The sequence below is a fragment of the Oncorhynchus nerka genome, unplaced genomic scaffold, assembly GCF_034236695.1.
Source record: "Oncorhynchus nerka isolate Pitt River unplaced genomic scaffold, Oner_Uvic_2.0 unplaced_scaffold_1202, whole genome shotgun sequence".
In the NCBI taxonomy this organism is placed as follows: Eukaryota; Metazoa; Chordata; class Actinopteri; order Salmoniformes; family Salmonidae; genus Oncorhynchus; species Oncorhynchus nerka.
In genome coordinates this window covers 53,556-80,326 of record NW_027040130.1, presented here as the reverse complement: position 1 = coordinate 80,326, position 26,771 = coordinate 53,556, and the positions used below count along the sequence as shown (strand labels likewise).

Genomic DNA, 26,771 nt, shown 5'->3' with positions numbered 1-26,771 from the left:
TTTACTGGGTGACTTTTACTTCAGTAACTTTCTATGAAGGTATCTTTACTTTTACTACAGTATGACTATTGGGTACTTTTCCCACCCCTGCTAATGGGTTACGTACCCAATACATATGGTTATTCCCACCACTACTAATGGGTTACGTACCCAATACATATGGTTATTCCCACCCCTGCTAATGGGTTACGTACCCAATACATATGGTTATTCCCACCACTACTAATGGGTTACGTACCCAATACATATGGTTATTCCCACCACTACTAATGGGTTACGTACCCAATACATATGGTTATTCCCACCCCTGCTAATGGGTTACGTACCCAATACATATGGTTATTCCCACCCAGTCCGGCGGCCATCTTGTCAAGGTTAGGATTAGTAGTTATAGATAGTTTAACAGTATAATAAATAGTTATTCCCACCCAGTCCGGCATCCATCTTGTCAAGGTTAGGATTAGTAGTTATAGATAGTTTAACAGTATAATAAATAGTTATTCCCACCCAGTCTGGCATCCATCTTGTCAAGGTTAGGGTTAGTAGTTATAAATAGTTATTCCCACCCAGTCCGGCGTCCATCTTGTCAAGGTTAGGGTTAGTAGTTATAGATAGTTATTCCAACCCAGTCCGGCATCCATCTTGTCAAGGTTAGGGTTAGTAGTTATAAATAGTTTTTCCCACCCAGTCCGGCGTCCATCTTGTGAGGGCGGGCTCTCCTCCACCACAGAGGCCATCTGGATCTCAAAGTCCTTCGGAACGTTCTGGATGTTTGGCTCTGTGAAGCTCACTCTGCCTGACACGCAGACAGACACGCAGACACGCAGACAGACACGCAGACAGACACGCAGACAGACACAAGCAGACAGACACAAGCAGACAGACACAAGCAGACAGACACGCAGAATGCAGACAGACACGCAGACAGACACGCAGACAGACACGCAGACAGACACGCAGACAGACACAAGCAGACAGACACGCAGACAGACACGCAGACAGACACGCAGACAGACACAAGCAGACAGACACGCAGACACGCAGACAGACACAAGCAGACAGACACGCAGACAGACGTATAAATGATGTGTCTACATTACATTGTAGTCATCCATCAGTACATTCATCTCCAGATAGCTAGGTGGACCAGTCATAGTCAGTACATTCATCTTCAGATAGCTAGGTGGACCAGTCATCCATCAGTACATTAATCTCCAGATAGCTAGGTGGACCAGTCATAGTCAGGACATTCATCTCCAGATAGCTAGGTGGACCAGTCATAGTCAGTACATTCATCTTCAGATAGCTAGGTGGACCAGTCATAGTCAGTACATTCATCTTCAGATAGCTAGGTGGACCAGTCATAGTCAGTACATTCATCTCCAGATAGCTAGGTGGACCAGTCATAGTCAGTACATTCATCTCCAGATAGCTAGGTGGACCAGTCATCCATCAGTACATTCATCTCCAGATAGCTAGGTGGACCAGTCATCCATCAGTACATTCATCTCCAGATAGCTAGGTGGACCAGTCATAGTCAGTACATTCATCTCCAGATAGCTAGGTGGACCAGTCATCCATCAGTACATTCATCTTCAGATAGCTAGGTGGACCAGTCATAGTCAGTACATTCATCTCCAGATAGCTAGGTGGACCAGTCATCCATCAGTACATTCATCTCCAGATAGCTAGGTGGACCAGTCATAGTCAGTACATTAATCTCCAGATAGCTAGGTGGACCAGTCAGCCATCAGTACATTCATCTTCAGATAGCTAGGTGGACCAGTCATAGTCAGGACATTCATCTTCAGATAGCTAGGTGGACCAGTCATAGTCAGTACATTCATCTTCAGATAGCTACGTGGACCAGTCATAGTCAGTACATTAATCTCCAGATAGCTAGGTGGACCAGTCATAGTCAGGACATTCATCTGCAGATAGCTAGGTGGACCAGTCATAGTCAGTACATTCATCTCCAGATAGCTAGGTGGACCAGTCATAGTCAGGACATTCATCTCCAGATAGCTAGGTGGACCAGTCATAGTCAGTACATTCATCTTCAGATAGCTAGGTGGACCAGTCATAGTCAGTACATTAATCTCCAGATAGCTAGGTGGACCAGTCATAGTCAGTACATTCATCTTCAGATAGCTAGGTGGACCAGTCATAGTCAGTACATTCATCTTCAGATAGCTAGGTGGACCAGTCATAGTCAGTACATTCATCTCCAGATAGCTAGGTGGACCAGTCATAGTCAGTACATTCATCTCCAGATAGCTAGGTGGACCAGTCATAGTCAGTACATTCATCTTCAGATAGCTAGGTGGACCAGTCATAGTCAGTACATTCATCTCCAGATAGCTAGGTGGACCAGTCATAGTCAGTACATTCATCTCCAGATAGCTAGGTGGACCAGTCATCCATCAGTACATTCATCTCCAGATAGCTAGGTGGACCAGTCATCCATCAGTACATTCATCTCCAGATAGCTAGGTGGACCAGTCATAGTCAGTACATTCATCTCCAGATAGCTAGGTGGACCAGTCATCCATCAGTACATTCATCTTCAGATAGCTAGGTGGACCAGTCATAGTCAGGACATTCATCTCCAGATAGCTAGGTGGACCAGTCATAGTCAGTACATTCATCTCCAGATAGCTAGGTGGACCAGTCATAGTCAGTACATTCATCTTCAGATAGCTACGTGGACCAGTCATAGTCAGGACATTCATCTCCAGATAGCTAGGTGGACCAGTCATAGTCAGTACATTCATCTTCAGATAGCTACGTGGACCAGTCATAGTCAGGACATTCATCTCCAGATAGCTAGGTGGACCAGTCATAGTCAGGACATTCATCTCCAGATAGCTAGGTGGACCAGTCATAGTCAGTACATTCATCTCCAGATAGCTAGGTGGACCAGTCATAGTCAGTACATTCATCTCCAGATAGCTAGGTGGACCAGTCATAGTCAGGACATTCATCTCCAGATAGCTAGGTGGACCAGTCATAGTCAGTACATTCATCTCCAGATAGCTAGGTGGACCAGTCATAGTCAGGACATTCATCTCCAGATAGCTAGGTGGACCAGTCATCCATCAGTACATTCATCTCCAGATAGCTAGGTGGACCAGTCATAGTCAGTACATTCATCTCCAAATAGCTACGTGGACCAGTCATAGTCAGTACATTAATCTCCAGATAGCTAGGTGGACCAGTCAGCCATCAGTACATTCATCTTCAGATAGCTAGGTGGACCAGTCATAGTCAGGACATTCATCTTCAGATAGCTAGGTGGACCAGTCATAGTCAGTACATTCATCTTCAGATAGCTACGTGGACCAGTCATAGTCAGTACATTCATCTTCAGATAGCTAGGTGGACCAGTCATAGTCAGTACATTCATCTCCAGATAGCTAGGTGGACTAGTCATAGTCAGTACATTCATCTCCAGATAGCTAGGTGGACCAGTCATCCATCAGTACATTCATCTCCAGTTAGCTAGGTGGACCAGTCATAGTCAGTACATTCATCTCCAAATAGCTACGTGGACCAGTCATAGTCAGTACATTAATCTCCAGATAGCTAGGTGGACCAGTCAGCCATCAGTACATTCATCTTCAGATAGCTAGGTGGACCAGTCATAGTCAGGACATTCATCTTCAGATAGCTAGGTGGACCAGTCATAGTCAGTACATTCATCTTCAGATAGCTAGGTGGACCAGTCATAGTCAGTACATTCATCAGATAGCTAGGTGGACCAGTCATAGTCAGTACATTCATCTTCAGATAGGTAGGTGGACCAGTCATAGTCAGTACATTCATCTCCAGATAGCTAGGTGGACCAGTCATAGTCAGTACATTCATCTCCAGATAGCTAGGTGGACCAGTCATAGTCAGTACATTCATCTCCAGATAGCTAGGTGGACCAGTCATCCATCAGTACATTCATCTCCAGATAGCTAGGTGGACCAGTCATAGTCAGTACATTCATCTCCAGATAGCTAGGTGGACCAGTCATCCATCAGTACATTCATCTCCAGATAGCTAGGTGGACCAGTCATAGTCAGTACATTCATCTTCAGATAGCTAGGTGGACCAGTCATAGTCAGTACATTCATCTTCAGATAGCTAGGTGGACCAGTCATAGTCAGTACATTCATCTCCAGATAGCTAGGTGGACCAGTCATAGTCAGTACATTCATCTCCAGATAGCTAGGTGGACCAGTCATCCATCAGTACATTCTTCTCCAGATAGCTAGGTGGACCAGTCATAGTCAGTACATTCATCTCCAAATAGCTACGTGGACCAGTCATAGTCAGTACATTAATCTCCAGATAGCTAGGTGGACCAGTCAGCCATCAGTACATTCATCTTCAGATAGCTAGGTGGACCAGTCATAGTCAGGACATTCATCTTCAGATAGCTAGGTGGACCAGTCATAGTCAGTACATTCATCTTCAGATAGCTACGTGGACCAGTCATAGTCAGTACATTAATCTCCAGATAGCTAGGTGGACCAGTCATAGTCAGGACATTCATCTGCAGATAGCTAGGTGGACCAGTCATAGTCAGTACATTCATCTCCAGATAGCTAGGTGGACCAGTCATAGTCAGGACATTCATCTCCAGATAGCTAGGTGGACCAGTCATAGTCAGTACATTCATCTCCAGATAGCTAGGTGGACCAGTCATAGTCAGTACATTCATCTTCAGATAGCTAGGTGGACCAGTCATAGTCAGTACATTAATCTCCAGATAGCTAGGTGGTCCAGTCATAGTCAGTACATTCATCTTCAGATAGCTAGGTGGACCAGTCATAGTCAGTACATTCATCTTCAGATAGCTAGGTGGACCAGTCATAGTCAGTACATTCATCTCCAGATAGCTAGGTGGACCAGTCATAGTCAGTACATTCATCTCCAGATAGCTAGGTGGACCAGTCATAGTCAGTACATTCATCTTCAGATAGCTAGGTGGACCAGTCATAGTCAGTACATTCATCTCCAGATAGCTAGGTGGACCAGTCATCCATCAGTACATTCATCTCCAGATAGCTAGGTGGACCAGTCATAGTCAGGACATTCATCTTCAGATAGCTAGGTGGACCAGTCATAGTCAGTACATTCATCTTCAGATAGCTACGTGGACCAGTCATAGTCAGTACATTCATCTTCAGATAGCTAGGTGGACCAGTCATAGTCAGTACATTCATCTCCAGATAGCTAGGTGGACCAGTCATAGTCAGTACATTCATCTCCAGATAGCTAGGTGGACCAGTCATCCATCAGTACATTCATCTCCAGATAGCTAGGTGGACCAGTCATAGTCAGTACATTCATCTCCAGATAGCTAGGTGGACCAGTCATAGTCAGTACATTCATCTCCAGATAGCTAGGTGGACCAGTCATCCATCAGTACATTCATCTCCAGATAGCTAGGTGGACCAGTCATCCATCAGTACATTCATCTCCAGATAGCTAGGTGGACCAGTCATAGTCAGTACATTCATCTCCAGATAGCTAGGTGGACCAGTCATCCATCAGTACATTCATCTTCAGATAGCTAGGTGGACCAGTCATAGTCAGTACATTCATCTTCAGATAGCTAGGTGGACCAGTCATAGTCAGGACATTCATCTCCAGATAGCTAGGTGGACCAGTCATAGTCAGTACATTCATCTTCAGATAGCTACGTGGACCAGTCATAGTCAGGACATTCATCTCCAGATAGCTAGGTGGACCAGTCATAGTCAGGACATTCATCTCCAGATAGCTAGGTGGACCAGTCATAGTCAGTACATTCATCTCCAGATAGCTAGGTGGACCAGATCAGTACATTCATCTCCAGATAGCTAGGTGGACCAGTCATAGTCAGTACATTCATCTCCAGATAGCTAGGTGGACCAGTCATAGTCAGGACATTCATCTCCAGATAGCTAGGTGGACCAGTCATAGTCAGTACATTCATCTCCAGATAGCTAGGTGGACCAGTCATAGTCAGGACATTCATCTCCAGATAGCTAGGTGGACCAGTCATCCATCAGTACATTCATCTCCAGATAGCTAGGTGGACCAGTCATAGTCAGTACATTCATCTCCAAATAGACGTGGACCAGTCATAGTCAGTACATTAATCTCCAGATAGCTAGGTGGACCAGTCAGCCATCAGTACATTCATCTTCAGATAGCTAGGTGGACCAGTCATAGTCAGGACATTCATCTTCAGATAGCTAGGTGGACCAGTCATAGTCAGTACATTCATCTTCAGATAGCTACGTGGACCAGTCATAGTCAGTACATTCATCTTCAGATAGCTAGGTGGACCAGTCATAGTCAGTACATTCATCTCCAGATAGCTAGGTGGACCAGTCATAGTCAGTACATTCATCTCCAGATAGCTAGGTGGACCAGTCATCCATCAGTACATTCATCTCCAGATAGCTAGGTGGACCAGTCATAGTCAGTACATTCATCTCCAGATAGCTAGGTGGACTAGTCATAGTCAGTACATTCATCTCCAGATAGCTAGGTGGACCAGTCATCCATCAGTACATTCATCTCCAGTTAGCTAGGTGGACCAGTCATAGTCAGTACATTCATCTCCAAATAGCTACGTGGACCAGTCATAGTCAGTACATTAATCTCCAGATAGCTAGGTGGACCAGTCAGCCATCAGTACATTCATCTTCAGATAGCTAGGTGGACCAGTCATAGTCAGGACATTCATCTTCAGATAGCTAGGTGGACCAGTCATAGTCAGTACATTCATCTTCAGATAGCTAGGTGGACCAGTCATAGTCAGTACATTCATCAGATAGCTAGGTGGACCAGTCATAGTCAGTACATTCATCTTCAGATAGGTAGGTGGACCAGTCATAGTCAGTACATTCATCTCCAGATAGCTAGGTGGACCAGTCATAGTCAGTACATTCATCTCCAGATAGCTAGGTGGACCAGTCATAGTCAGTACATTCATCTCCAGATAGCTAGGTGGACCAGTCATCCATCAGTACATTCATCTCCAGATAGCTAGGTGGACCAGTCATAGTCAGTACATTCATCTCCAGATAGCTAGGTGGACCAGTCATCCATCAGTACATTCATCTCCAGATAGCTAGGTGGACCAGTCATAGTCAGTACATTCATCTTCAGATAGCTAGGTGGACCAGTCATAGTCAGTACATTCATCTTCAGATAGCTAGGTGGACCAGTCATAGTCAGTACATTCATCTCCAGATAGCTAGGTGGACCAGTCATAGTCAGTACATTCATCTCCAGATAGCTAGGTGGACCAGTCATCCATCAGTACATTCATCTCCAGATAGCTAGGTGGACCAGTCATAGTCAGTACATTAATCTCCAGATAGCTAGGTGGACCAGTCAGCCATCAGTACATTCATCTTCAGATAGCTAGGTGGACCAGTCATAGTCAGGACATTCATCTTCAGATAGCTAGGTGGACCAGTCATAGTCAGTACATTCATCTTCAGATAGCTACGTGAACCAGTCATAGTCAGTACATTCATCTCCAGATAGCTAGGTGGACCAGTCATAGTCAGGACATTCATCTCCAGATAGCTAGGTGGACCAGTCATAGTCAGTACATTCATCTCCAGATAGCTAGGTGGACCAGTCATAGTCAGGACATTCATCTCCAGATAGCTAGGTGGACCAGTCATAGTCAGTACATTCATCTTCAGATAGCTAGGTGGACCAGTCATAGTCAGTACATTAATCTCCAGATAGCTAGGTGGACCAGTCATAGTCAGTACATTCATCTTCAGATAGCTAGGTGGACCAGTCATAGTCAGTACATTCATCTTCAGATAGCTAGGTGGACCAGTCATAGTCAGTACATTCATCTCCAGATAGCTAGGTGGACCAGTCATAGTCAGTACATTCATCTCCAGATAGCTAGGTGGACCAGTCATAGTCAGTACATTCATCTTCAGATAGCTAGGTGGACCAGTCATAGTCAGTACATTCATCTCCAGATAGCTAGGTGGACCAGTCATAGTCAGTACATTCATCTCCAGATAGCTAGGTGGACCAGTCATCCATCAGTACATTCATCTCCAGATAGCTAGGTGGACCAGTCATCCATCAGTACATTCATCTCCAGATAGCTAGGTGGACCAGTCATAGTCAGTACATTCATCTCCAGATAGCTAGGTGGACCAGTCATCCATCAGTACATTCATCTTCAGATAGCTAGGTGGACCAGTCATAGTCAGGACATTCATCTCCAGATAGCTAGGTGGACCAGTCATAGTCAGTACATTCATCTCCAGATAGCTAGGTGGACCAGTCATAGTCAGTACATTCATCTTCAGATAGCTACGTGGACCAGTCATAGTCAGGACATTCATCTCCAGATAGCTAGGTGGACCAGTCATAGTCAGTACATTCATCTTCAGATAGCTACGTGGACCAGTCATAGTCAGGACATTCATCTCCAGATAGCTAGGTGGACCAGTCATAGTCAGGACATTCATCTCCAGATAGCTAGGTGGACCAGTCATAGTCAGTACATTCATCTCCAGATAGCTAGGTGGACCAGTCATAGTCAGTACATTCATCTCCAGATAGCTAGGTGGACCAGTCATAGTCAGGACATTCATCTCCAGATAGCTAGGTGGACCAGTCATAGTCAGTACATTCATCTCCAGATAGCTAGGTGGACCAGTCATAGTCAGGACATTCATCTCCAGATAGCTAGGTGGACCAGTCATCCATCAGTACATTCATCTCCAGATAGCTAGGTGGACCAGTCATAGTCAGTACATTCATCTCCAAATAGCTACGTGGACCAGTCATAGTCAGTACATTAATCTCCAGATAGCTAGGTGGACCAGTCAGCCATCAGTACATTCATCTTCAGATAGCTAGGTGGACCAGTCATAGTCAGGACATTCATCTTCAGATAGCTAGGTGGACCAGTCATAGTCAGTACATTCATCTTCAGATAGCTACGTGGACCAGTCATAGTCAGTACATTCATCTTCAGATAGCTAGGTGGACCAGTCATAGTCAGTACATTCATCTCCAGATAGCTAGGTGGACTAGTCATAGTCAGTACATTCATCTCCAGATAGCTAGGTGGACCAGTCATCCATCAGTACATTCATCTCCAGTTAGCTAGGTGGACCAGTCATAGTCAGTACATTCATCTCCAAATAGCTACGTGGACCAGTCATAGTCAGTACATTAATCTCCAGATAGCTAGGTGGACCAGTCAGCCATCAGTACATTCATCTTCAGATAGCTAGGTGGACCAGTCATAGTCAGGACATTCATCTTCAGATAGCTAGGTGGACCAGTCATAGTCAGTACATTCATCTTCAGATAGCTACGTGGACCAGTCATAGTCAGTACATTCATCAGATAGCTAGGTGGACCAGTCATAGTCAGTACATTCATCTTCAGATAGGTAGGTGGACCAGTCATAGTCAGTACATTCATCTCCAGATAGCTAGGTGGACCAGTCATAGTCAGTACATTCATCTCCAGATAGCTAGGTGGACCAGTCATAGTCAGTACATTCATCTCCAGATAGCTAGGTGGACCAGTCATCCATCAGTACATTCATCTCCAGATAGCTAGGTGGACCAGTCATAGTCAGGACATTCATCTTCAGATAGCTAGGTGGACCAGTCATAGTCAGTACATTCATCTTCAGATAGCTACGTGGACCAGTCATAGTCAGTACATTAATCTCCAGATAGCTAGGTGGACCAGTCATAGTCAGGACATTCATCTGCAGATAGCTAGGTGGACCAGTCATAGTCAGTACATTCATCTCCAGATAGCTAGGTGGACCAGTCATAGTCAGGACATTCATCTCCAGATAGCTAGGTGGACCAGTCATAGTCAGTACATTCATCTCCAGATAGCTAGGTGGACCAGTCATAGTCAGTACATTCATCTTCAGATAGCTAGGTGGACCAGTCATAGTCAGTACATTAATCTCCAGATAGCTAGGTGGACCAGTCATAGTCAGTACATTCATCTTCAGATAGCTAGGTGGACCAGTCATAGTCAGTACATTCATCTTCAGATAGCTAGGTGGACCAGTCATAGTCAGTACATTCATCTCCAGATAGCTAGGTGGACCAGTCATAGTCAGTACATTCATCTCCAGATAGCTAGGTGGACCAGTCATAGTCAGTACATTCATCTTCAGATAGCTAGGTGGACCAGTCATAGTCAGTACATTCATCTCCAGATAGCTAGGTGGACCAGTCATCCATCAGTACATTCATCTCCAGATAGCTAGGTGGACCAGTCATCCATCAGTACATTCATCTCCAGATAGCTAGGTGGACCAGTCATAGTCAGGACATTCATCTTCAGATAGCTAGGTGGACCAGTCATAGTCAGTACATTCATCTTCAGATAGCTACGTGGACCAGTCATAGTCAGTACATTCATCTTCAGATAGCTAGGTGGACCAGTCATAGTCAGTACATTCATCTCCAGATAGCTAGGTGGACCAGTCATAGTCAGTACATTCATCTCCAGATAGCTAGGTGGACCAGTCATCCATCAGTACATTCATCTCCAGATAGCTAGGTGGACCAGTCATAGTCAGTACATTCATCTCCAGATAGCTAGGTGGACTAGTCATAGTCAGTACATTCATCTCCAGATAGCTAGGTGGACCAGTCATCCATCAGTACATTCATCTCCAGTTAGCTAGGTGGACCAGTCATAGTCAGTACATTCATTTCCAAATAGCTACGTGGACCAGTCATAGTCAGTACATTAATCTCCAGATAGCTAGGTGGACCAGTCAGCCATCAGTACATTCATCTTCAGATAGCTAGGTGGACCAGTCATAGTCAGGACATTCATCTTCAGATAGCTAGGTGGACCAGTCATAGTCAGTACATTCATCTTCAGATAGCTAGGTGGACCAGTCATAGTCAGTACATTCATCAGATAGCTAGGTGGACCAGTCATAGTCAGTACATTCATCTTCAGATAGGTAGGTGGACCAGTCATAGTCAGTACATTCATCTCCAGATAGCTAGGTGGACCAGTCATAGTCAGTACATTCATCTCCAGATAGCTAGGTGGACCAGTCATAGTCAGTACATTCATCTCCAGATAGCTAGGTGGACCAGTCATCCATCAGTACATTCATCTCCAGATAGCTAGGTGGACCAGTCATAGTCAGTACATTCATCTCCAGATAGCTAGGTGGACCAGTCATCCATCAGTACATTCATCTCCAGATAGCTAGGTGGACCAGTCATAGTCAGTACATTCATCTTCAGATAGCTAGGTGGACCAGTCATAGTCAGTACATTCATCTTCAGATAGCTAGGTGGACCAGTCATAGTCAGTACATTCATCTCCAGATAGCTAGGTGGACCAGTCATAGTCAGTACATTCATCTCCAGATAGCTAGGTGGACCAGTCATCCATCAGTACATTCATCTCCAGATAGCTAGGTGGACCAGTCATAGTCAGTACATTCATCTCCAAATAGCTACGTGGACCAGTCATAGTCAGTACATTAATCTCCAGATAGCTAGGTGGACCAGTCAGCCATCAGTACATTCATCTTCAGATAGCTAGGTGGACCAGTCATAGTCAGGACATTCATCTCCAGATAGCTAGGTGGACCAGTCATAGTCAGTACATTCATCTTCAGATAGCTAGGTGGACCAGTCATAGTCAGTACATTAATCTCCAGATAGCTAGGTGGACCAGTCATAGTCAGTACATTCATCTTCAGATAGCTAGGTGGACCAGTCATAGTCAGTACATTCATCTCCAGATAGCTAGGTGGACCAGTCATAGTCAGTACATTCATCTCCAGATAGCTAGGTGGACCAGTCATAGTCAGTACATTCATCTCCAGATAGCTAGGTGGACCAGTCATCCATCAGTACATTCATCTTCAGATAGCTAGGTGGACCAGTCATAGTCAGGACATTCATCTCCAGATAGCTAGGTGGACCAGTCATAGTCAGTACATTCATCTCCAGATAGCTAGGTGGACCAGTCAGCCATCAGTACATTCATCTTCAGATAGCTAGGTGGACCAGTCATAGTCAGGACATTCATCTTCAGATAGCTAGGTGGACCAGTCATAGTCAGTACATTCATCTTCAGATAGCTAGGTGGACCAGTCATAGTCAGTACATTCATCTCCAGATAGCTAGGTGGACCAGTCATAGTCAGTACATTCATCTCCAGATAGCTAGGTGGACCAGTCATAGTCAGTACATTCATCTTCAGATAGCTAGGTGGACCAGTCATAGTCAGTACATTCATCTCCAGATAGCTAGGTGGACCAGTCATAGTCAGTACATTCATCTCCAGATAGCTAGGTGGACCAGTCATAGTCAGTACATTCATCTTCAGATAGCTACGTGGACCAGTCATAGTCAGTACATTCATCTTCAGATAGCTAGGTGGACCAGTCATAGTCAGTACATTAATCTCCAGATAGCTAGGTGGACCAGTCATAGTCAGTACATTCATCTTCAGATAGCTAGGTGGACCAGTCATAGTCAGTACATTCATCTCCAGATAGCTAGGTGGACCAGTCATAGTCAGGACATTCATCTCCAGATAGCTAGGTGGACCAGTCATAGTCAGTACATTCATCTCCAGATAGCTAGGTGGACCAGTCATAGTCAGTACATTCATCTCCAGATAGCTAGGTGGACCAGTCATAGTCAGTACATTCATCTCCAGATAGCTAGGTGGACCAGTCATCCATCAGTACATTCATCTCCAGATAGCTAGGTGGACCAGTCATAGTCAGTACATTCATCTCCAGATAGCTAGGTGGACCAGTCATAGTCAGTACATTCATCTCCAGATAGCTAGGTGGACCAGTCATCCATCAGTACATTCATCTCCAGATAGCTAGGTGGACCAGTCATAGTCAGTACATTCATCTCCAAATAGCTACGTGGACCAGTCATAGTCAGTACATTAATCTCCAGATAGCTAGGTGGACCAGTCAGCCATCAGTACATTCATCTTCAGATAGCTAGGTGGACCAGTCATAGTCAGGACATTCATCTTCAGATAGCTAGGTGGACCAGTCATAGTCAGTACATTCATCTTCAGATAGCTACGTGGACCAGTCATAGTCAGTACATTCATCTTCAGATAGCTAGGTGGACCAGTCATAGTCAGTACATTCATCTCCAAATAGCTACGTGGACCAGTCATAGTCAGTACATTAATCTCCAGATAGCTAGGTGGACCAGTCAGCCATCAGTACATTCATCTTCAGATAGCTAGGTGGACCAGTCATAGTCAGGACATTCATCTTCAGATAGCTAGGTGGACCAGTCATAGTCAGTACATTCATCTTCAGATAGCTACGTGGACCAGTCACAGTCAGTACATTCATCTTCAGATAGCTAGGTGGACCAGTCATAGTCAGTACATTAATCTCCAGATAGCTAGGTGGACCAGTCATAGTCAGGACATTCATCTGCAGATAGCTAGGTGGACCAGTCATAGTCAGTACATTCATCTCCAGATAGCTAGGTGGACCAGTCATAGTCAGGACATTCATCTCCAGATAGCTAGGTGGACCAGTCATAGTCAGTACATTCATCTTCAGATAGCTAGGTGGACCAGTCATAGTCAGTACATTAATCTCCAGATAGCTAGGTGGACCAGTCATAGTCAGTACATTCATCTTCAGATAGCTAGGTGGACCAGTCATAGTCAGTACATTCATCTTCAGATAGCTAGGTGGACCAGTCATAGTCAGTACATTCATCTCCAGATAGCTAGGTGGACCAGTCATAGTCAGTACATTCATCTCCAGATAGCTAGGTGGACCAGTCATAGTCAGTACATTCATCTCCAGATAGCTAGGTGGACCAGTCATCCATCAGTACATTCATCTTCAGATAGCTAGGTGGACCAGTCATAGTCAGTACATTCATCTTCAGATAGCTAGGTGGACCAGTCATAGTCAGGACATTCATCTCCAGATAGCTAGGTGGACCAGTCATAGTCAGTACATTCATCTCCAGATAGCTAGGTGGACCAGTCAGCCATCAGTACATTCATCTTCAGATAGCTAGGTGGACCAGTCATAGTCAGGACATTCATCTTCAGATAGCTAGGTGGACCAGTCATAGTCAGTACATTCATCTTCAGATAGCTACGTGGACCAGTCATAGTCAGTACATTCATCTCCAGATAGCTAGGTGGACCAGTCATAGTCAGTACATTAATCTTCAGATAGCTAGGTGGACCAGTCATAGTCAGTACATTCATCTCCAGATAGCTAGGTGGACCAGTCATAGTCAGTACATTCATCTTCAGATATCTAGGTGGACCAGTCATAGTCAGTACATTAATCTTCAGATAGCCAGGTGGACCAGTCATAGTCAGTACATTAATCTTCAGATAGCTAGGTGGACCAGTCATAGTCAGTACATTCATCTTCAGATATCTAGGTGGACCAGTCATAGTCAGTACATTCATCTCCAGATAGCTAGGTGGACCAGTCATAGTCAGTACATTCATCTTCAGATAGCTAGGTGGACCAGTCATAGTCAGGACATTCATCTTCAGATAGCTAGGTGGACCAGTCATAGTCAGTACATTCATCTCCAGATAGCTAGGTGGACCAGTCATAGTCAGGACATTCATCTCCAGATAGCTAGGTGGACCAGTCATAGTCAGTACATTCATCTCCAGATAGCTAGGTGGACCAGTCATAGTCAGTACATTCATCTCCAGATAGCTAGGTGGACCAGTCATAGTCAGTACATTCATCTCCAGATAGCTAGGTGGACCAGTCATCCATCAGTACATTCATCTCCAGATAGCTAGGTGGACCAGTCATAGTCAGTACATTCATCTTCAGATAGCTAGGTGGACCAGTCATAGTCAGTACATTCATCTCCAGATAGCTAGGTGGACCAGTCATAGTCAGTACATTCATCTCCAGATAGCTAGGTGGACCAGTCATCCATCAGTACATTCATCTTCAGATAGCTAGGTGGACCAGTCATAGTCAGTACATTCATCTTCAGATAGCTAGGTGGACCAGTCATAGTCAGGACATTCATCTCCAGATAGCTAGGTGGACCAGTCATAGTCAGTACATTCATCTCCAGATAGCTAGGTGGACCAGTCAGCCATCAGTACATTCATCTTCAGATAGCTAGGTGGACCAGTCATAGTCAGGACATTCATCTTCAGATAGCTAGGTGGACCAGTCATAGTCAGTACATTCATCTTCAGATAGCTACGTGGACCAGTCATAGTCAGTACATTCATCTCCAGATAGCTAGGTGGACCAGTCATAGTCAGTACATTAATCTTCAGATAGCTAGGTGGACCAGTCATAGTCAGTACATTCATCTCCAGATAGCTAGGTGGACCAGTCATAGTCAGTACATTCATCTTCAGATATCTAGGTGGACCAGTCATAGTCAGTACATTCATCTTCAGATAGCTAGGTGGACCAGTCATAGTCAGTACATTCATCTTCAGATAGCTAGGTGGACCAGTCATAGTCAGGACATTCATCTCCAGATAGCTAGGTGGACCAGTCATAGTCAGTACATTCATCTCCAGATAGCTAGGTGGACCAGTCAGCCATCAGTACATTCATCTTCAGATAGCTAGGTGGACCAGTCATAGTCAGGACATTCATCTTCAGATAGCTAGGTGGACCAGTCATAGTCAGTACATTCATCTTCAGATAGCTACGTGGACCAGTCATAGTCAGTACATTCATCTCCAGATAGCTAGGTGGACCAGTCATAGTCAGTACATTAATCTTCAGATAGCTAGGTGGACCAGTCATAGTCAGTACATTCATCTCCAGATAGCTAGGTGGACCAGTCATAGTCAGTACATTCATCTTCAGATATCTAGGTGGACCAGTCATAGTCAGTACATTAATCTTCAGATAGCCAGGTGGACCAGTCATAGTCAGTACATTAATCTTCAGATAGCTAGGTGGACCAGTCATAGTCAGTACATTCATCTTCAGATATCTAGGTGGACCAGTCATAGTCAGTACATTCATCTCCAGATAGCTAGGTGGACCAGTCATAGTCAGTACATTCATCTTCAGATAGCTAGGTGGACCAGTCATAGTCAGGACATTCATCTTCAGATAGCTAGGTGGACCAGTCATAGTCAGTACATTCATCTCCAGATAGCTAGGTGGACCAGTCATAGTCAGGACATTCATCTCCAGATAGCTAGGTGGACCAGTCATAGTCAGTACATTCATCTCCAGATAGCTAGGTGGACCAGTCATAGTCAGTACATTCATCTCCAGATAGCTAGGTGGACCAGTCATAGTCAGTACATTCATCTCCAGATAGCTAGGTGGACCAGTCATCCATCAGTACATTCATCTCCAGATAGCTAGGTGGACCAGTCATAGTCAGTACATTCATCTCCAGATAGCTAGGTGGACCAGTCATAGTCAGTACATTCATCTCCAGATAGCTAGGTGGACCAGTCATCCATCAGTACATTCATCTCCAGATAGCTAGGTGGACCAGTCATCCATCAGTACATTCATCTCCAAATAGCTACGTGGACCAGTCATAGTCAGTACATTAATCTCCAGATAGCTAGGTGGACCAGTCAGCCATCAGTACATTCATCTTCAGATAGCTAGGTGGACCAGTCATAGTCAGGACATTCATCTTCAGATAGCTAGGTGGACCAGTCATAGTCAGTACATTCATCTTCAGATAGCTACGTGGACCAGTCATAGTCAGTACATTCATCTTCAGATAGCTAGGTGGACCAGTCATAGTCAGTACATTAATCTCCAGATAGCTAGGTGGACCAGTCATAGTCAGGACATTCATCTCCAGATAGCTAGGTGGACCAGTCATAGTCAGTACATTCATCTTCAGATAGCTAGGTGGACCAGTCATAGTCAGTACATTAATCTCCAGATAGCTAGGTGGACCAGTCATAGTCAGTACATTCATCTTCAGATAGCTAGGTGGACCAGTCATAGTCAGTACATTCATCTTCAGATAGCTAGGTGGACCAGTCATAGTCAGTACATTCATCTCCAGATAGCTAGGTGGACCAGTCATAGTCAGTACATTCATCTCCAGATAGCTAGGTGGACCAGTCATAGTCAGTACATTCATCTCCAGATAGCTAGGTGGACCAGTCATCCATCAGTACATTCATCTTCAGATAGCTAGGTGGACCAGTCATAGTCAGTACATTCATCTTCAGATAGCTAGGTGGACCAGTCATAGTCAGGACATTCATCTCCAGATAGCTAGGTGGACCAGTCATAGTCAGTACATTCATCTCCAGATAGCTAGGTGGACCAGTCAGCCATCAGTACATTCATCTTCAGATAGCTAGGTGGACCAGTCATAGTCAGGACATTCATCTTCAGATAGCTAGGTGGACCAGTCATAGTCAGTACATTCATCTTCAGATAGCTACGTGGACCAGTCATAGTCAGTACATTCATCTCCAGATAGCTAGGTGGACCAGTCATAGTCAGTACATTAATCTTCAGATAGCTAGGTGGACCAGTCATAGTCAGTACATTCATCTCCAGATAGCTAGGTGGACCAGTCATAGTCAGTACATTCATCTTCAGATATCTAGGTGGACCAGTCATAGTCAGTACATTAATCTTCAGATAGCCAGGTGGACCAGTCATAGTCAGTACATTAATCTTCAGATAGCTAGGTGGACCAGTCATAGTCAGTACATTCATCTTCAGATAGCTAGGTGGACCAGTCATAGTCAGTACATTAATCTCCAGATAGCTAGGTGGACCAGTCATAGTCAGTACATTCATCTTCAGATAGCTAGGTGGACCAGTCATAGTCAGTACATTCATCTTCAGATAGCTAGGTGGACCAGTCATAGTCAGTACATTCATCTCCAGATAGCTAGGTGGACCAGTCATAGTCAGTACATTCATCTCCAGATAGCTAGGTGGACCAGTCATAGTCAGTACATTCATCTCCAGATAGCTAGGTGGACCAGTCATCCATCAGTACATTCATCTTCAGATAGCTAGGTGGACCAGTCATAGTCAGTACATTCATCTTCAGATAGCTAGGTGGACCAGTCATAGTCAGGACATTCATCTCCAGATAGCTAGGTGGACCAGTCATAGTCAGTACATTCATCTCCAGATAGCTAGGTGGACCAGTCAGCCATCAGTACATTCATCTTCAGATAGCTAGGTGGACCAGTCATAGTCAGGACATTCATCTTCAGATAGCTAGGTGGACCAGTCATAGTCAGTACATTCATCTTCAGATAGCTACGTGGACCAGTCATAGTCAGTACATTCATCTCCAGATAGCTAGGTGGACCAGTCATAGTCAGTACATTAATCTTCAGATAGCTAGGTGGACCAGTCATAGTCAGTACATTCATCTCCAGATAGCTAGGTGGACCAGTCATAGTCAGTACATTCATCTTCAGATATCTAGGTGGACCAGTCATAGTCAGTACATTAATCTTCAGATAGCCAGGTGGACCAGTCATAGTCAGTACATTAATCTTCAGATAGCTAGGTGGACCAGTCATAGTCAGTACATTCATCTTCAGATATCTAGGTGGACCAGTCATAGTCAGTACATTCATCTCCAGATAGCTAGGTGGACCAGTCATAGTCAGTACATTCATCTCCAGATAGCTAGGTGGACCAGTCATAGTCAGTACATTCATCTTCAGATAGCTAGGTGGACCAGTCATAGTCAGGACATTCATCTTCAGATAGCTAGGTGGACCAGTCATCCATCAGTACATTCATCTTCAGATAGCTAGGTGGACCAGTCATAGTCAGTACATTAATCTCCAGATAGCTAGGTGGACCAGTCATAGTCAGTACATTCATCTTCAGATAGCTAGGTGGACCAGTCATAGTCAGTACATTCATCTTCAGATAGCTAGGTGGACCAGTCATAGTCAGTACATTCATCTCCAGATAGCTAGGTGGACCAGTCATAGTCAGTACATTCATCTCCAGATAGCTAGGTGGACCAGTCATAGTCAGTACATTCATCTCCAGATAGCTAGGTGGACCAGTCATCCATCAGTACATTCATCTTCAGATAGCTAGGTGGACCAGTCATAGTCAGTACATTCATCTTCAGATAGCTAGGTGGACCAGTCATAGTCAGGACATTCATCTCCAGATAGCTAGGTGGACCAGTCATAGTCAGTACATTCATCTCCAGATAGCTAGGTGGACCAGTCAGCCATCAGTACATTCATCTTCAGATAGCTAGGTGGACCAGTCATAGTCAGGACATTCATCTTCAGATAGCTAGGTGGACCAGTCATAGTCAGTACATTCATCTTCAGATAGCTACGTGGACCAGTCATAGTCAGTACATTCATCTCCAGATAGCTAGGTGGACCAGTCATAGTCAGTACATTAATCTTCAGATAGCTAGGTGGACCAGTCATAGTCAGTACATTCATCTCCAGATAGCTAGGTGGACCAGTCATAGTCAGTACATTCATCTTCAGATATCTAGGTGGACCAGTCATAGTCAGTACATTAATCTTCAGATAGCCAGGTGGACCAGTCATAGTCAGTACATTAATCTTCAGATAGCTAGGTGGACCAGTCATAGTCAGTACATTCATCTTCAGATATCTAGGTGGACCAGTCATAGTCAGTACATTCATCTCCAGATAGCTAGGTGGACCAGTCATAGTCAGTACATTCATCTTCAGATAGCTAGGTGGACCAGTCATAGTCAGTACATTCATCTTCAGATAGCTACGTGGACCAGTCATAGTCAGTACATTCATCTTCAGATAGCTAGGTGGACCAGTCATAGTCAGTACATTAATCTCCAGATAGCTAGGTGGACCAGTCATAGTCAGGACATTCATCTCCAGATAGCTAGGTGGACCAGTCATAGTCAGTACATTCATCTTCAGATAGCTAGGTGGACCAGTCATAGTCAGTACATTAATCTCCAGATAGCTAGGTGGACCAGTCATAGTCAGTACATTCATCTTCAGATAGCTAGGTGGACCAGTCATAGTCAGTACATTCATCTTCAGATAGCTAGGTGGACCAGTCATAGTCAGTACATTCATCTCCAGATAGCTAGGTGGACCAGTCATAGTCAGTACATTCATCTCCAGATAGCTAGGTGGACCAGTCATAGTCAGTACATTCATCTCCAGATAGCTAGGTGGACCAGTCATCCATCAGTACATTCATCTTCAGATAGCTAGGTGGACCAGTCATAGTCAGTACATTCATCTTCAGATAGCTAGGTGGACCAGTCATAGTCAGGACATTCATCTCCAGATAGCTAGGTGGACCAGTCATAGTCAGTACATTCATCTCCAGATAGCTAGGTGGACCAGTCAGCCATCAGTACATTCATCTTCAGATAGCTAGGTGGACCAGTCATAGTCAGGACATTCATCTTCAGATAGCTAGGTGGACCAGTCATAGTCAGTACATTCATCTTCAGATAGCTACGTGGACCAGTCATAGTCAGTACATTCATCTCCAGATAGCTAGGTGGACCAGTCATAGTCAGTACATTAATCTTCAGATAGCTAGGTGGACCAGTCATAGTCAGTACATTCATCTCCAGATAGCTAGGTGGACCAGTCATAGTCAGTACATTCATCTTCAGATATCTAGGTGGACCAGTCATAGTCAGTACATTAATCTTCAGATAGCCAGGTGGACCAGTCATAGTCAGTACATTAATCTTCAGATAGCTAGGTGGACCAGTCATAGTCAGTACATTCATCTTCAGATATCTAGGTGGACCAGTCATAGTCAGTACATTCATCTCCAGATAGCTAGGTGGACCAGTCATAGTCAGTACATTCATCTTCAGATAGCTAGGTGGACCAGTCATAGTCAGGACATTCATCTTCAGATAGCTAGGTGGACCAGTCATCCATCAGTACATTCATCTTCAGATAGCTAGGTGGACCAGTCATAGTCAGTACATTCATCTTCAGATAGCTAGGTGGACCAGTCATAGTCAGGACATTCATCTCCAGATAGCTAGGTGGACCAGTCATAGTCAGGACATTCATCTCCAGATAGCTAGGTGGACCAGTCATAGTCAGGACATTCATCTCCAGATAGCTAGGTGGAGCAGTCATAGTCAGTACATTCATCTCCAGATAGCTAGGTGGACCAGTCATAGTCAGTACATTCATCTTCAGATAGCTAGGTGGACCAGTCATAGTCAGTACATTCATCTTCAGATAGCTAGGTGGACCAGTCATAGTCAGGACATTCATCTCCAGATAGCTAGGTGGACCATTCATAGTCAGGAAATTCATCTCCAGATAGATTACCTGTAGCAGTGTGTGTGTTACCTGTAGCAGTGTGTGTGTTACCTGTAGCAGTGTGTGTGTGTGTTACCTGTAGCAGTGTGTGTGTGTGTTACCTGTAGCAGTGTGTGTGTGTGTTACCTGTAGCAGTGTGTGTGTGTGTGTTACCTGTAGCAGTGTGTGTGTGTTACCTGTAGCAGTGTGTGTGTGTTACCTGTAGCAGTGTGTGTGTGTTACCTGTAGCAGTGTGTGTGTGTTACCTGTAGCAGTGTGTGTGTTACCTGTAGCAGTGTGTGTGTTACCTGTAGCAGTGTGTGTGTGTTACCTGTAGCAGTGTGTGTGTGTTACCTGTAGCAGTGTGTGTTACCTGTAGCAGTGTGTGTTACCTGTAGCAGTGTGTGTGTGTGTTACCTGTAGCAGTGTGTGTGTGTGTGTTACCTGTAGCAGTGTGTGTTACCTGTAGCAGTGTGTGTGTGTTACCTGTAGCAGTGTGTGTGTGTTACCTGTAGCAGTGTGTGTGTGTTACCTGTAGCAGTGTGTGTGTGTTACCTGTAGCAGTGTGTGTGTGTTACCTGTAGCAGTGTGTGTGTGTTACCTGTAGCAGTGTGTGTGTGTGTGTGTGTTACCTGTAGCAGTGTGTGTGTGTGTGTGTTACCTGTAGCAGTGTGTGTGTTACCTGTAGCAGTGTGTGTGTTACCTGTAGCAGTGTGTGTGTGTTACCTGTAGCAGTGTGTGTTACCTGTAGTAGTGTGTGTTACCTGTAGCAGTGTGTGTTACCTGTAGCAGTGTGTGTGTTACCTGTAGCAGTGTGTGTGTTTCCTGTAGCAGTGTGTGTGTTACCTGTAGCAGTGTGTGTGTGTGTGTGTGTTACCTGTAGCAGTGTGTGTGTGTGTGTTACCTGTAGCAGTGTGTGTGTGTGTGTTACCTGTAGCAGTGTGTGTGTGTTACCTGTAGCAGTGTGTGTGTGTTACCTGTAGCAGTGTGTGTGTGTTACCTGTAGCAGTGTGTGTGTGTTACCTGTAGCAGTGTGTTACCTGTAGCAGTGTGTGTGTTACCTGTAGCAGTGTGTGTTACCTGTAGCAGTGTGTGTTACCTGTAGCAGTGTGTGTTACCTGTAGCAGTGTGTGTGTTACCTGTAGCGGTGTGTGTGTTACCTGCTAGCAGTGTGTGTGTGTACCTGTAGCAGTGTGTTACCTGTAGCAGTGTGTGTGTGTTGTGTGTGTGTTACCTGTAGCAGTGTGTGTGTGTTACCTGTAGCAGTGTGTGTGTTACCTGTAGCAGTGTGTGTGTGTGTAGCAGTGTGTGTTACCTGTAGCAGTGTGTGTGTTACCTGTAGCAGTGTGTGTGTGTTACCTGTAGCAGTGTGTGTTACCTGTAGCAGTGTGTGTGTTACCTGTAGCAGTGTGTGTGTGTTACCTGTAGCAGTGTGTGTTACCCTGTACCTGTAGCAGTGTTACCTGTGTGTGTGTTACCTGTAGCAGTGTGTGTGTGTGTTACCTGTAGCAGTGTGTGTGTGTGTGTTACCTGTAGCAGTGTGTGTGTGTGTGTTACCTGTAGCAGTGTGTGTGTTACCTGTAGCAGTGTGTGTGTTACCTGTAGCAGTGTGTGTGTGTGTTACCTGTAGCAGTGTGTGTGTGTGTTACCTGTAGCAGTGTGTGTTACCTGTGTGTGTTACCTGTAGCAGTGTGTGTGTGTGTTACCTGTAGCAGTGTGTGTTACCTGTGTGTGTTACCTGTAGCAGTGTGTGTGTTACCTGTAGCAGTGTGTTTGTTACCTGTGTGTGTGTTACCTGTAGCAGTGTGTGTGTTACCTGTAGCAGTGTGTGTGTTACCTGTAGCAGTGTGTGTTACCTGTAGCAGTGTGTGTTACCTGTAGCAGTGTGTTACCTGTAGCAGTGTGTGTAGCAGTGTGTTACCTGTAGCAGTGTGTGTGTTACCTGTAGCAGTGTGTGTGTGTGTTACCTGTAGCAGTGTGTGTTACCTGTAGCAGTGTGTGTGTTACCTGTAGCAGTGTGTGTTACCTGTAGCAGTGTGTGTGTGTGTTACCTGTAGCAGTGTGTGTGTGTGTTACCTGTAGCAGTGTGTGTTACCTGTAGCAGTGTGTGTGTGTGTTACCTGTAGCAGTGTGTGTTACCTGTAGCAGTGTGTGTTACCTGTAGCAGTGTGTGTGTTACCTGTAGCAGTGTGTTTGTTACCTGTAGCAGTGTGTGTGTTACCTGTAGCAGTGTGTGTGTTACCTGTAGCAGTGTGTTACCTGTGTGTGTGTTACCTGTAGCAGTGTGTGTGTGTAGCAGTGTGTGTGTTACCTGTAGCAGTGTGTGTGTGTGTTACCTGTAGCAGTGTGTGTGTGTGTTACCTGTAGCAGTGTGTGTTACCTGTGTGTGTGTGTGTTACCTGTAGCAGTGTGTGTGTGTGTGTGTTACCTGTAGCAGTGTGTGTGTGTGTGTGTTACCTGTAGCAGTGTGTGTGTTACCTGTAGCAGTGTGTGTGTGTGTGTTACCTGTAGCAGCAGTGTGTGTGTGTTACCTGTAGCAGTGTGTGTGTGTTGTGTGTGTGTGTGTGTTACCTGTAGCAGTGTGTGTGTGTGTGTTAGCAGTGTGTGTTACCTGTAGCAGTGTGTGTGTTACCTGTAGCAGTGTGTGTGTTACCTGTAGCAGTGTGTGTGTTACCTGTAGCAGTGTGTGTTACCTGTAGCAGTGTGTGTTACCTGTAGCAGTGTGTGTTACCTGTAGCAGTGTGTGTGTTACCTGTAGCAGTGTGTGTTACCTGTAGCAGTGTGTGTGTTACCTGTAGCAGTGTGTGTGTGTTACAGCTGTAGCAGTGTGTGTGTTACCTGTAGCAGTGTGTGTGTTACCTGTAGCAGTGTGTGTGTTACCTGTAGCAGTGTGTGTTACCTGTAGCAGTGTGTGTTACCTGTAGCAGTGTGTGTCTGGGAGACTGGATGTATTCTATCCATAACCAGCAGGGGGTGATGTTGTTTCTCTCTCTGCAGGGGAAACACCACCGTTGTCAAGGCGTTGGTGATCCTCCTCCACTCCAGAATCACCCCCGGCAACGGGTGGAGGGAACTGAGCTTCTCCAGGATGTCCTGATGATGTCACCTTTTATTCACATATGATGTCACAGAGCAGGACCAATAACTTCACTGTGTGTGTGTGTGTGTCTGTGTGTGTGTTACCTTGGTGGTACTGAACGGTTTCCCCAACCCGGCACGTCCTGTTCCTCTCCTGCTGTACCCCAGGGTCTTCTTACCCCTCCCCCCACTCAAATCACAGCTGGGAGGCAGGTGCAGCTCACGGAACAACACCTGACACACACACACACACAGACACCCACAGACACCCACACACCCACACACCCACACACAGACACCCACACACACACACAGACACCCCACACACACCCACACCCACACACACACACCCAGACACCCACACACACACACCCAGACACCCACACACACACACACACACACACACAGACACCCACACAGACACCCACACAGACACACACACACAGAGACGCACGTCAACAACAGAGTAGGAGGAACAGACAGACATGATGATGCAGAACCTTAGAACAATACTTGAGATGCTGTGGTAACCTTGGCGATACCCTGAACACCTAGTCAAGACCATGGCGATACCCTGAACACCTAGTCAAGACCTTGGCGATACCCTGAACACCTAGTGTAGACCTTGGTGATAGTTACAACAAATAAACAACAAATATATGAAATATTTTGGGGAAGCCCTAGAACCCCCACTCCCCCTCCCTACCTGTGCCACATCCTCGGTGCTAGTCAGAGAGAAGTTGTGTCCAGCAAGGCTGTAGGCCTGTGTCTCCAGAGCTGACAGCTTGGCCTGCATCACGTGTTTCTGCCTGTCACATTCCTCCCAGCTGAAGCCAATCCCATTCAGCTCTAGCAGCGCCAGGCACACCTGGGAACGCATCTCCACACTGCGGAACACATCTACATACACACAGAGGACAGACACCCCAGAGAGAGACAGAGAGAGAGAGAGAGAGACAGAGCGAGAGAGAGACGGACAGAGTGAGAGAAACAGAGAGAGAGGAGAGGAGACAGAGAGAGAGAGACAGAGACAGAGAGAGAGAAAGGAGACCGAGAGGAGACAGAGGAGACAGAGGGACAGAACAGAAACAGAATGATCAAAAACTGAGACGTAGGGTAGAAGTCCGGCTGTCAGATGTGTTCCTTACCTATGAGTCCATCTTTCTCCAGCAGGGTAGTGAGGTGACCCATGGTGCTGTGTATTAGCACGCTGTCTATGGCTGCTCGTAGGCGAGGGGAGTGTGTGTGTCCATCCAGCAACGGTAGTTCTGAGGGACAGTAGCAGGTGACCATGTTGGTCAGAGTTCTCTCCTCACTACCCGGGTCCAACAGCCAAGACGCCACCTAAACTCACACAGACACACACAGATAGACAGACACACACACACACACACACACACACAGATAGACACACACACACACAGATAGACACACACACACAGATACAGACACACACACAGACAGACGATAGACACACACACACAGATAGATAGATAGACACACACACAGACAGACGATAGACACACACACACAGACAGACGATAGACACACACAGATAGATAGACACACACACAGACACACACAGATAGACAGACACACACACACAGACAGACGATAGACACACACACACAGATAGACAGACACACACACACAGACAGATGATAGACACACACACACAGACAGACACAGATAGACAGACACACACACACAGACGATAGACACAGATAGATAGACACACACACAGACGATAGACACAGATAGACAGACACACACACACAGACGATAGACACAGATAGACAGACACACACACACAGACAGATAGACAGACACACACACACACACACACACAGATAGACACACACACACAGATACAGACACACACACACAGACAGATGATAGACACACACACAGATAGATAGACACAGATAGACAGACACACACACACACACACAGATACAGACACACACACACACACACAGATAGACACACACACAGACGATAGACACACACACAGATAGATAGACACACACACACAGACGATAGACACATATAGACAGACACACACACACAGACAGATGATAGACACAGATAGACAGACACACACACACAGACAGATGATAGACACAGATAGACAGACACACACACACAGACGATAGACACAGATAGATAGACACACACACACAGACGATAGACACACACACAGATAGATAGACACACACACACAGACGATAGACACAGATAGACAGACACACACACACAGACGATAGACACAGATAGACAGACACACACACACACACAGACGATAGACACAGATAGACAGACACACACACACAGACGATAGACACAGTTAGATAAAACTCCACCTACACAGCTTGAATATAAATGTGTGTGTATATATATCTGTGTGT

At 45.4% G+C, this 26,771-nt stretch overlaps 2 protein-coding genes across 2 annotated transcripts in view; one reads left to right on the top strand and one right to left on the bottom strand.

The window, feature by feature from the left end:
- The window catches only part of LOC115126217 (DNA polymerase theta-like), a 36,939-nt gene extending 11,208 nt beyond the window's left edge, over positions 1 to 25,731 (bottom strand). The window contains exons 1-5 of the mRNA XM_065015943.1: positions 25,512 to 25,731; positions 25,070 to 25,263; positions 24,469 to 24,597; positions 24,204 to 24,378; positions 685 to 796 (exon numbers count right to left, since the gene is read on the bottom strand). Coding sequence (XP_064872015.1) covers positions 685 to 796; positions 24,204 to 24,378; positions 24,469 to 24,597; positions 25,070 to 25,263; positions 25,512 to 25,656 — 755 coding nt within the window. The 5' untranslated portion in view covers positions 25,657 to 25,731. The remainder of the gene's footprint in view (positions 1 to 684; positions 797 to 24,203; positions 24,379 to 24,468; positions 24,598 to 25,069; positions 25,264 to 25,511) is intronic.
- Positions 25,655 to 26,771, top strand: part of LOC135569099 (DNA polymerase theta-like) — a gene marked incomplete at its 3' end in the record, with an annotated part of 21,444 nt that continues 20,327 nt past the window's right edge. The window contains 1 exon segment of the mRNA XM_065015946.1: positions 25,655 to 25,660. Within this exon segment, the coding sequence (XP_064872018.1) occupies positions 25,655 to 25,660 (6 nt within the window).